The sequence below is a fragment of the Podarcis tiliguerta genome (genome assembly GCF_965153285.1).
Source record: "Podarcis tiliguerta genome assembly, chromosome: 2".
Taxonomy (NCBI): Eukaryota; Metazoa; Chordata; class Lepidosauria; order Squamata; family Lacertidae; genus Podarcis; species Podarcis tiliguerta.
This window is the reverse complement of record NC_139535.1, coordinates 51215211-51227498: the sequence shown is the minus strand read 5'-3', so window position 1 is coordinate 51227498 and position 12288 is coordinate 51215211. Positions and strand designations below refer to the sequence as shown.

General features: G+C 42.5%; 2 protein-coding genes across 16 annotated transcripts in view; one reads left to right on the top strand and one right to left on the bottom strand.

The window, feature by feature from the left end:
- LOC310672333 (semaphorin-3D-like) overlaps positions 1 to 589 on the bottom strand; it is a 51399-nt gene extending 50810 nt beyond the window's left edge. For 9 of the 11 annotated variants that reach the window (XM_083429380.1, XM_083429374.1, XM_083429377.1 and 6 more), the window contains exon 1: positions 473 to 589. The gene's annotated coding sequence lies outside the window, so the exon portion shown is untranslated. Of the gene's footprint in view, positions 1 to 139; positions 224 to 472 lie in introns of those variants that run through there. The other 2 variants (XM_083429379.1, XM_083429383.1) reach the window with 2 other exon arrangements.
- Positions 590 to 915: 326 nt separating this feature from the next.
- The window catches only part of TEX264 (testis expressed 264, ER-phagy receptor), a 144390-nt gene continuing 133017 nt past the window's right edge, over positions 916 to 12288 (top strand). For 2 of the 5 annotated variants that reach the window (XM_083429535.1, XM_083429532.1), the window contains exons 1-3: positions 916 to 1029; positions 5969 to 6045; positions 8189 to 8477. In XM_083429535.1, coding sequence (XP_083285661.1) covers positions 8220 to 8477 — 258 coding nt within the window. In that variant the 5' untranslated portion in view covers positions 916 to 1029; positions 5969 to 6045; positions 8189 to 8219. Of the gene's footprint in view, positions 1030 to 1240; positions 1324 to 3699; positions 3904 to 5968; positions 6046 to 8188; positions 8478 to 12288 lie in introns of those variants that run through there. The other 3 variants (XM_083429534.1, XM_083429536.1, XM_083429533.1) reach the window with 3 other exon arrangements.

Genomic DNA, 12288 nt, shown 5'->3' with positions numbered 1-12288 from the left:
AAGCGAACTCTCCAACTGGATAGGCTATTTTGGTTTAGGCAAGCAATAGAGTTTTAAATTTGCAGATATGTAAGCACACAAATTAGCAATTGCCTAGGGCTGACACAGTGTCTAGACTGCCTGGGCAGGAGAACCAAACCTGAATGTACCTGTTCTCTTCTCCCCAGACTAGTTTGCTATCTGCTTGGTTCAATCTTCTGCTATAAGGTCCTAAACCTTCTTTCTTTTCCTGGCAAAGTTCCTGAAGAGCCTCATGGCAAGCAGAAATCCTACAGGTGCAGCAGCACTGTTCAACAGGGTGGCAGGGATGGGTAAAGCTGAACCTGTTGAATTGCTGCTTGTTAAGCCCTGCTCAAAACTTAGTGATAGCTACTGTATTCTGGACTGGATTGAGGATGTGTGTTGCGACTCCAGAGGCTTAAAGCTGCCTTTGCCTTACTCAGGGCTCCCCTGCTCTTCTTTTAACAGCTACCTGAGAGGAGAAAATATTAGCCAACGAAGCTTTTCCTTGCGCAGAACTGAAGAGACGTGGGAAGGCGACACCTGCTGAATTTCCTACTGTCTGAGGCGGTTGAAAGGTAAAGGGCGACTGTGAGGTAAAAAAATAAAAATAAAAGTGGCAACTTGACGGCGGCCCATTTCCCCTCACGTACAGCCGAGGTGCTCGGTGGCGGTGAGGCGGCTGCTATAAAACAACCTCCTTTAATAAAAACAGGCGGAGGAAGCGCTCTCTCAGCGACGTAGCCACCCTGAACCGCCGCCGCCGCTTCCTCGGCGCCTGCTTCCCTTTCCCGCCCTGTAGCGCTGAGGCCACTTGCCCTCATACTGGCGGCAGCGGCTTCCCGCCGACGTCGAGCTCCACCCCATCCCGCGGGGCTGAGCCCGGCGCGGCGCGCTCCCGGATTGGGGCGAGGACGCGCTTCCCAACCGCCGAGCCAGGCGCGCCCCCGAGGTTTAGCCTCAGCCCGTGACTGAGGCGGGAGCTGCCAGTTGAGTCCCCAGCGCCGGCTCCGCTCTTCCTGCTGCTGTGTGAGTTGGGGGGCGGGCGGGAAACAGAGAGAGCCTCGCAGGGAGGAGGTGGTGTTTGGAACTGAGGAGATCCCGGTCACTGGATCCCGCGGTCTGGGGGGAGGGGGGAGGCGTAAGAAAGGAGGGGGCCGAAAACCGGAGGAGATCCCAAAGGAATCTGTTTCCTGTGGCATAGACGGCAGTGGATTGCTGCTGCTGGGGGGAGGCGGAGCGGGGGAAGGAGGATTCGCGAGAGTGGATCCCTACGATGTTAGCTGACGCCCCTTGGAAGATCCTGAGGAAGAGTGGGGGGCGGTGAGAGGGGAAACCTTTGAAGGAGGAGTGGAAGGGGTTGATCCTTGGCACAGAAGGTGTTTTTTTTTGGGGGGGGGGAAGGCTGCCAGTCAGTAGATTGATGAGGAAGATGGATGTGGAGAGCGGAGCAAGTGACACCATGGAAGATAGGAGGACATTGGAACAGCGTGTGTCTTAGTGGAGGAGATTGTCTTGCGTGGATCCCAGTGGAGGAGAGAGTGGGCTCCCTATCGAACCCTATGACTAACACCTGCTACACATATACAAACAAACACATGCCAGCTTCTGTTTCTGAACGGGAAAAGTAATCTGGAAAGGTGGGGTGGGGGTGGGGAGTGGGGAGATGCAAAACCGGCTAGAATATATTTGTAGTGGAAGCAACTAACACTCCAGGTGGATGTGGCGCTAGCTGGGTATGGTGGATTGCAATGGAAACGGAAATAGTTTGGATCCCAATAATAAGAGATCTTGGGAAGCACACCTGGACCAGTGGAGGCTTCGCATGCGTTCATTTGGTCCAGTAAATATTAGTAATATGCCTTGTTCTCAAGGGAGTAGATCATACTGTAGGATGAGGGTTTTCTTTAGCAAACAAAAAGCACCAGCCCAAACAATCCTTTAATTTCTGTTTAAAGTGGAATCTAGGGAAGAAATAAACAACATGCAAATGAGGCTCTCAGGTTTGCCCATTTTTTCTTCTCCCACTAACTGGTTTGAAACTCAATTCCTTGATGGTTAAAAGCATAGAAGAAGAAGAATGGAAAGTAACTGTAACAAGTACAACTTCAATACAGTTTAAGTGGTAACCTTCAGTGCCTTTTGCATCCCAGGTACAGCTTTTGGTGCTAAGTTTTTGCTTGTTGCACAGCTAAGGCACAAGACCCCCCCCCCAACTGAAAGAGAGATGGCAAACCTAGCAAATCTTGGGGTGTGTGAGGAAATTAACATCCTTGCCTCACTGCCACCCTAGCATTTTCATTAATTAATTCATATTTTATTTGTTTGCATACTTGGAAGTATGCATAGGATTGCAGCCATGTGTCCCAATCTTAAGCATGTTTACTTGGAAGTAAATCCCTCTGAATTTAATCAAGATTTGCTCTCCATCATTAATACAACTGATTTTTCTTCTCCCAGCATTTTAAAACTAAATATATTTTTCAGCTTCTTGCATCATATTCTGGACCTTTTATTTGGAAGGATGTGGGCTCAAAGGTTTTCTTTACAGTCTGAGTGTTTCACCTGGCTATAAGACAAGGATGGGAGCCTCTATTGATTTTATTTATTTATTTATTTATTTATTATAGCCCACCCATCCGGCTCGGTTTCCCCAGCCACTCTGGGCGGCTTCCAACAAAGATTAAAAATACATTAAAACATCAGTCATTAAAAACTTTCCTAAACAGGGCTGCCTTCAGATGTTTTCTAAATGTCATATAGTTGTTTATCTCTTTGACATCTGATGGGAGGGCATTCCACAGGGCGGGTGCCACTACTGAGCAGGCCCTCTGCCTGGTTCCCTGTAACCTCACTTCTCGCAGTGAGGGCAACTGCCAGAAGGCCCTTGGCGCTGGATCTCAGTGTCCGGGCAGAACGATGGGGGGTGGAGACGCTCTTTCAGGTATACTGTGCCAAGGCCGTTTAGAGCTTTAAAGGTCAGCACCAACACTTTGAATTGTGCTCGGAAATGTACTCCCATCCTCACTGATTGGGCAGTTGAGGGGGATTGATACTTGGGAAGAGGCTGGAAATCTTTAGCTGATGTTGTTTGTTTAGTCGTTTAGTCGTGTCCGACTCTTTGTGACCCCATGGACCAGAGCACTCCTGTCTTCTTAGCTGATGTAACATGATTTAAATGCTGTTCCAGCTCCCCTCTTATCCAGTAGTTTAGGGCCTTGGGAAGGTGCATTGGCTTTCACAGATCACATTTGAATGGAAAATCCCTGTTTAGGCTCGCTAGGAAAACCGGGTGGACAAGTGCTAATAACCTGGTTTATAACCAGTACTGCTGTTTTGATTACATTGTGGACTAGTCCCAAAGGTTCATTTGACTGTGGTTGTTTAGTCTTTATTTGCAGTTGTAGCAATCTGTTTCTGTCTTGGCAATTAGCACTATGGATGTCACAAATGGAGGATTATGGTTCATCTAGGTGGAGTTTGAGTTTTCCATGCAAGACTCTGGTAAAAATATTTGGGCTCTTGATCATGCTGCCCCATAGCACAATGATGACACATAGACATACATGCTTCTAAATAAATCCTGTTCCAAATGTTTTGCTTAAACCATTCCTAGTTCTTTAAGGAATTGTTGTAAAAGTGCATGCTGGCTTTATGAGCGTGCACGAGCACTGTGATCTCATCAAGCTGGTACACATGAACCAGGAAGTAGAATACAGCTGAAATAAACAGGATCAGCTGGGAGAAACCAAACAGCTCTATGAGAAGAGGGATGAATGTAATTGTGTAGCAGGTTTATTTCCCAGTAGCTAACAACAGCAACTGAACTTAAATACTTGGTGATATTTTCTGCTTTTCATACAACACTGAATTCAGGAGCCTTGATTATATCAGTTCTCTAGAGTAAGTTCTCTCTCTCTCTCTTGTTTGTGTAGAATGTGTTGTATCTAGGGAATATATTATCAGTGTCTCAGGTTTTTCTAGGGAATATATTATCAGTGTCTTAGGTTTTTCACCCTGAATTAGAAATAAAAGCATGAAGGGTTAAAATCCATTTATGTGGGTTTAAACTGAAATGAACTGGCTGCTGTTATCTCCATTAAAAGGGAATGCAGAACCTATTCCTAGTTAAACAGTGACAATTGTACAGAACAGGATCAGATTGGAATTAAACTGCAACTCAAATTACTGGTATGCTGTCTTTAAACTAAACTTATTTACTTGCTTATTTAAAATGGTATGCTGCCATTCTTGTCAAAGACAACCCACAAAGGCTTACATCATAGAAATTAAAATGTAAGGGTCTGATGGAGCAATCCTGGTGAAGCTAAGCAGATCTAAGGTTGGGTGGTGCCTAGAAGTGGGGGTTGCTTGTGGGATCCCTGTGTAAGTAAGCCTCCTGGAATTATTGAAAGAAAGTTGTGCTATGAATGCTAGAGAATTTAGTGTGTGCTCATTTTCTTTTTGCAGGAAATACACAGTGCAAAAAAACCACAACTTTTTAAAAACTGATGTAGAAGTTAAAACAAAAACCTCAGTGTTGCTAAGTATTTTGACATTCACTTCTTGTCAGAATTAAAAGTTTCTGGATTACTGAAACCACTGGATAGAGACAAGAAAATTACATTCTTTTACATACATATTAGTTCTGTGCATATTTGTGGAGAAGTGAACCCCCTGAGTGTATATCATGTAAGATTGCAGCCTTACTTTGACGGTGTTGCTTGCAACTATTGTAATTGCACTATGAAATGGGTAGACCTGGGGGGGGGGGGAATCACAGCTTGTGTTTATAGTTGTGCTACCTTTTTATTGTTACATTTTAATGTTCAGATCTTGATCTTTCCAGAGGCATCTGGTTGGTCGTTGTAGGGAACAGGATGCTAGACTAGATAGGCGTTTGGTCTGATCCAGAGGACTCTTGTTCTAATGTGGGGCCTCATATGTGGGGGTTTTTGTTTGTTTGCTTGGGAGGAGGAAGGAGAGGCAGGGCAGATTTCCCCTTGTTTTCCCATTTCTTTCTTTGCATGCTCCTTACTCTGCTGTATCTGAGGAGGTGTGTGTGTGGAAATGGTCTTTTCTGTGCTTATCACTTGCTTGATCTGGAACCTTGTCTATAACTTGGCTGCAGGCGTGAAACTTGACTTTATTTCACCTGTCAAATACCCAGTTTGGCACCCCCGAAGCGCATTTGCGTACACACACATACAGAGGCTGGGAGCCTCAGTGGCGCTCCTGAGGCTTCAATTGGGGCAAAAAAATAAATGGCTAGCATCCCCCCCCCCCATATGTATGGCTGTGCTTGACTGTAAAACTAAATGTTGTTTCTGTCTGTCCACATTGTGTTATTTAGTTTCAACAGGATAAGTGTTGAGAGGTGTATTCAGATATTCACTCTTATAAAAGCAGTGCACTGAAGATAGAGGCCTGAACACAGATGGGCATTTGGAGTTGCATCTTACTCATCCCTGGTTCATGCTAATGCTCCAAAGCCTGCCTGCCTTGGTACGGATCTTATTCCTTGGACTTGAGTACATGGCTCCATGTACAGTTTCACTGTGGGGGGTGGGGTGGGAGTTTAAATGAAAATCATGAAATCTTATGGTGCTCGCAATGGAAATATTCATGGATTTAATATAACGTTTCTTCAAGTTGGAATTACTTGGGGTTTTGGAACTTTGTTGGGAAAGAGGTTTAACAAGGGCTAGACACTTGTGGGAGATAATTGGTGGGCAGTGAAACAGTTAAATGCCTATCCACCAATTTGCCTCCTGAAAATTGTTTTCCACTTCTCTATGTTAGCATTGCAAAGGATCCACAGGTTTAGGAACCACTCTGGACACAGTGCCCCTTGTGCATATTGGGGAAGCAGTGCAGGTTTTCTGGCCATCGTGCTCTCCTACCAAACTTCAATTTAGGGAAAATACTGTAGGTCACTTCAATCAGACTTTATTTTCTTCTTTTTCAGAGGCACAAATCCTGGATCAAAGATCCCTGGGAGAGACAATGAGCTATTGCTAGGCTGCCTATATTGCTGATTTTCAGGTTTGTACAAAGTGCATCTCGCTTGAGGAAATTTTGGGCTTTGATTCCAATTATATGGTTCCTGAAAAGAGATTGACAAGTGTCAGCTTTATTTCTGTGTCTTAAACAAGAAATTGACAAATGTCCTGCTTTGTGGTTCAATAAGATACAGAAATGGATTTTGAGCTTAAGAATCAGCTGGTCAAATTCACTCATTGTTAAATGCACTTAAATAGGAGTAGGCAGTTATGCTGAGCAATGGTAACCATTCTGGAAATCTGGTGAACTACAAGGATGGAATTAATACTAATAATGTTGGTGCATGGAGCATTTTGAATAAATGTTAAGGCTATCAAGTATGGAAACTTTTAAGTGAGAAGAGGAAAGGACAAAGGCGATTTAAAGAGGAAAAAGAGTAGTATACTGAGATACATCATAGCAAGGGTCCATTACCCACTGGTTTAAAAGACAATGACAGGATCACCAAACAGATGCCTGCTGTGTTCCAGTAACAATTAGATAGTCTAAAGCAAATATGGAATACGGGTCTGCATCAGTTCAAAGTCTTCAACATTTTACATAATCATAGTTTTTGTATCACAGGCTTTGTGGTATAAGTAACTATACTGTCTAATAGTCTTTCCACAAAAATGATGGAGACTGGAAATGATCTTTTTTAGAAATGCAAATGCTAAGTTCATGAGGAAGCAAATAAGTTCATTGCAGGAGCTGTAAGAAAGTATCTCAAGCTGCTTGAATTTGAGTCCAAGGGAAGAGATTCGGGCAGCACATATTTTTCCAGTAAGATATCATAAATGCTAGTATAAAATTAACTGTGACATTTTTCAAGGGCAAATCAGATTTCTTTTCCACAGTTGTCCTTGCTCTCTGCTGATCTCACTAGGGTGGATAGTAGCCTGATCACATTGCAGTTTATACTAAGATGTGGTTTTTATTAATTGCCAAACAGAATGAACAGTTGCTTAGGTATAATTCATTTGTTTCTAAGTAGGTTCTATGTTAAAGGACCACATCTAAATTCAAAAATCAAAGCTGATTCATAAAGACCATTTTGGAAAAACAACAACTTGGGTCAATCCATGTTACTCCCACTCCCACCCCTGGCCTGGTATTCTTGGTTTTTGCCTCCTTGCAAGGCACACAACACTCACCTCCACTTGATAATCACTACTTCTGACCTTTTTTCTGGGAATCCTCAGATTGATTTTATGCTGCCTTTTTTTCAGCAACTGCATTTTACTGCAGCTGTTCATGCCATATGAACCAGCAGTGCAATACATTTACTATTCTGGTGAGAGTGGCTTCAGTGTCGCTGAACCAGTTTTGGCACCCTTTCCTTCACCTTCCTCCCTCACTCCATCTTTGACCTTGCAGAGGATATGTAGGAAGAAAGTTTTGTCTTCCATTTTATTCCCATTGACTAAGCCGTCATATTAATGATGGTCACATTATTTCTAATATTTTTGGATACTAATATTTTTGGATACTTTGCACACTGACCAAGAATGAACAGTGATGTTGGATAAGGTCAAGGCAGTTCTGACATAAAAGCTGGGATTCAGTGAAAGGGACCAAAAACATATTTTTGAAATACTCTGTGGGTCAGAGAAACATTGTGTATGTATCTGACACCCACTGTCTGTGCATGGCCATCTGGATTGGTGCCAGGCTTCCTCAACTTTGGTCCTCCAGATGTTTTGAGACTACAGTTCCCAGCATCCCTGACCACTGGTACTGCTAGCTAGGGATCATGGGAGTTGTAGCCCAAAAACATCTGGAGGGCCGAGGTTGAGGAAACCTGACCTATGGCATCTGGATTGGTGCACATATGCATTTCAAAGATCACTTAGATTCTCCTTATTGAGCTTCCTAGCTGCATGGAGTACAGGCGTACATTGTAGACAAGTGACTTACAATATGTTATTCTATGCAGTGTGTCCCTTGAGCAGCAGTGGCAGATAATTTCAGTACAGCAGTGACCTGTAAACATGAACAATTCCATTACAACACTGCCTTGCAAATGCAAAGGTCTGCAGTGTGGATCTGAGTCATTGGGAAAACTTTCCCTAAACTTATCTGTTACTCTAGGAAATATCCATCGCGTTATGATTACCTAATTTTTGTCCTTCTCTCTTGTCCTTAGTTGATTCCTGCAGTGTGAGGCACCTGAAGTCATGGCAGACTGGCTGCTCATTGGACTGTTTGCTGCACTGGTTGCGCTTCTGCTGTTGACGCTCTTTGGCTTTGCTGTTTATTCGGGGCTCTTCACAGAAGTGATTGTGAGTGCTGGTTTGCCCCCCTTCAGCAGCATCACTGTGGCATATAAATTCCAGGTGGGGCCTTATGGTGACTCTGGAAGGCTGTTTACGGAGAGCTGCAGCATCTCTCCAAGGCTGTGCTCCATTGCTCTCTACTATGACAACCCTCACACGGTAAGTCTCAGGGAGAGCTGCTTCTTGTTTGCATCACTGTTAACACAATCATTACTTGAGTACCAGGAAAATCTATTTTCTGATATGTTAGATCTGAAGTAGATCTTAGACTTTGGGAATGTACACTATGAGGAATAGGAATTTACTTAAGAATAATAATGTGCACACTCATGAAATGGATGAGTTGAGTAGCCTTAAGGTAAACTTGCAGTGATTTAGCTTTATGATCATACTGTATATGCTGTAACTTACATACCAGACATGATCCTGCAAACAGATGTGATGCTTTGTATTTTTATTCATCACTGTGCATAGTGAATAATTGATATTTTTGTACTTGGGGGTTATGCTTTTGAACCAATATGTTTTGTAGTTGAAGATTGTGTTTATCTGAATATATTTATGCTTCTTTATTTTTTGGTGGGTAGGAAATATTGCACCTGTTGAATTTCTGCCTGTTGTGTTAAAAGTACAAAGCCTCTTGCAAGAAGGTGTAAAGTGAAAATACTTGGAAAAGGGTGCAGAATCTTTTGAAAGCAGCTAAGGAGAGATGGTCTGCTCAAGTATCAGAGAGGCGAACTACCATATACATATCTATATATTCCACTGTGTTTAAATGCTAATATTACCGTAGACAATAGATATTTGGTTTATTGGCTCATTATCTTGGAGTGGGTATTCCCATGGGTGGCTGAATACTACTGTATTTCTTTCATTTCCCTAGTTCTCTAGGTGCTGAGAAGTGGTGCTGTCATAAAAGAACATATTACAGGCAGTTTTAGTAAAATACAGAGCTTGCATGTCACCATCCAGACCTTTATATAAGAGGGTTTTTTTTTCTTGTAGGGGGTCTGTGTTCAGCTTCTCTTTTCAGACTTTCAATGTTGGCCACAATCCAGAAAATTGCACAGCTATTGTGTCAAGCAGGGCCTTGAATTTTCTTTAGAAGACTTTTGCAACTTGACTGAGTTTCAACAGCCATTTGCAATGCAGTGTATGTGGCTGCTATGGCGGGGGGGAAATCAAATACCCCATTGGGGATACACAGACCTTTGCATACACCCCTAAGAGCATTCTTTATTTTGCATATTGTCTTTACAGAGGAAAAAATGTATCTAAACCTGGATTCATCTGTTCAAACAATCTGTTGTAGTTAGGCTTTTGACAGCCTGATTAAAAAACAAACAAAAAACTTCCAAACCAACCACAACGTTGCCAGAAAAATAGGGTTGTGCACTTGTTTGTGGCATAAGCACTTCCTGTTACACTAGCACAGCCTGTGTAATTTTCTGATCAACAGCTTTGAAGCACGTATGCCAGAGAAGCTACCAGTTGAGTTTTTCTGCTAGTGCATTGATCTAAGGACACAGGGCTGAGCAAATAGAGGAGTTGTCAGTGTAGCACATTTTCCAGGTAATAGTAATTATTAGCTGAACCAGTTTTGGTTATTCCATTGTGAGCAAGAGGTCATTCCATCTGAAGTAATTTCAGATGCTGAAATGTCTGCTTCTAGCTTTTCCTACCCTTTTTCTGGTACTTGCAGATTAAAAATAATTTTTAAGCTGCCCTTCATCACAGAGCAATGCAAGAGAGGGTACCTTATAGTAGTTAAAACCAAGGAGAAGGAAGAGGAATGATGATGATGTTGAAAGGGAGTAGATAATGCCAGAGTGAAGTCGGGAATAATAACATTTGAAAATCTAGCCAAGTCAATTAACCTCTCATATTTTTTTAATTTTTAAAATGGCATTTGCAGTCCTCCTTTCTTCCAAAGGGCAGCATACATGGCTGTGAAATTGAATTGAGATCTCCCAGACCCTAGCCTGAGATTTAATCTGTTACATTTACTCTGCTTCTGTTGGAATAAGTGAGATTTCTATTGTGCTAAAAATGCATCAAAGTTGGTGCCAATTATAGTTCAAGGATGAGGGCATTCTATAATTGTGGCAGTCCCCAAAAGTAAGACTTTTACTCTGTTGGTTTTGGTGTGATGTGGTGTGGTGTACTTAGTTACTTACTTTATTTATAATTCTAACACTCAGAAGGAGAACATGGCAGCTCTTTGGCATTTCTTTGCATGGGGAATGAAGATGCTGTCTTCAGTGTCTAAACTGGAATACCGGCAGAACTGGATGAGACACGGTTGAGCTTAGGGTTTAGACTATTTAATTAATGAATTAAAGCTGTAACCCTGTACTTACTTGCCTGAAAGACTCACCTAACACCATAAGACTTAGGTTTGAGTAGTCCTATATAGGGTCACTTTGTAAATGTATTCATGTGTTCGTCCTCTCACTTTTCATAAATAAATATATAAGTATAAATATCATTGCCCTTATAAAACTACCACTAACTATTTCAGTAGTTACCTGTTTAAAATCTCTCTAGCACATCTTCAAAAACTTTATTGGAGGCCTTTGAAGGATCCCTTGAAATGTAAGGTTTCTTCATCAGTCTTAAGTGCAGCACATCTCCCTTCTTTTAAACAAAAACATACAAATAAGTGTTCTCAGTATTTTGTTGCAGCTCCTGCCGCCTTTATCAGAGACCATCTCTCTGTGATATTTTCAAGTGTGATCTCAGCTGTGGATATTTTTGATTCCTTGCGCAAGAGTAGAAGATGAAACGCATTTGGTAAAAGGAATCTGTATATAGAAGAGAGTCGGGGAGGCAGCAAAGGCATGTGAATAACCTTCCTTACTAACCATGTTGTTTGTATTGTAAATACAAAGGGCTTACAGAGAGAGAGAGAGATTAGTTCTGCCTGCTGTGAAAAGTGTGTATCTCTGGCATCTCTTTATCTTACTGGAATAATATAGTTATTCAGTGTAAGTCAAGGAATCAGGAAGCAAAAGACCATTGTGCTTAATCTTCAACCAATGTTTGATTGAAACTTGCACGGAAAGAGTTTCTAAACGCTTTTAAGACAGTAGCTGATTGGGACAGCACTAGTTTCTCTTGCACGTGGTCTTTGCTCTTCTTTTCCAGACCCTGTGCACTCTTCCCCCCTCCCTCCACCACTAGAGGTTATTTTGCAAATGCAGCAAGTTTGACTGGTCCACTGTTGCTAAAATGATATAAATTGAATTTCTGCCTCTGCTAACTGGGCACTACCATCAGTGTATTTTTGAAGCTGAGGTATTATCCTGAAAGCATTTATAGAGGCAGAGGAATTTTTTTGGGATTTGGGCCTTGTGATAAGGGATTATTATTTGTAATTTGTAATCTGCTCATTCTAGTTATTCGGTAAGTTTTGTGGTAGCTGTGGTCAAAAAATGAAGTTACCTGCCTTCAATATCTCAGCTGTGTTGCTGTAATCTGCCAGTGTTCATCTGTTGTTACACCAATGCAGAAGAGTCTGCATATGTAGCTTAAAGTGTCTGCAAGCCAATTTTGTTTCAAGCTCCTTTAAACAGATAGGTATTATTATTTATTTATTATCCAACGATAGTGGGGTGGTTCACAACATAAAAATACAATAAGGTAAAGGTAAAGGGACCCCTGACCATTAAGCCCAGTCACGGACAACTCTGAGGTTGCGGCGCTCATCTTGCTCTATAGGCTGAGGGAGCCAGCGTTTGTCTGCAGACAGCTTCTGGGTCATATGGCCAGCATGACTTAGCTGCTTCTGGTGAACCAGAGCAGCGCAAGGAAACGCTGTTTACCTTCCTGCCAAAGCGGTACCTATTTATCTACTTGCACTTTGACGTGCTTTCGAGCTGCTAGGTGGGCAGGAGCTGGGACCGAGCAACGGGAGCTCACCCCATCCTGCGGATTAGAACCGCCGACCTTATGATCGGCAAGCCCTAGG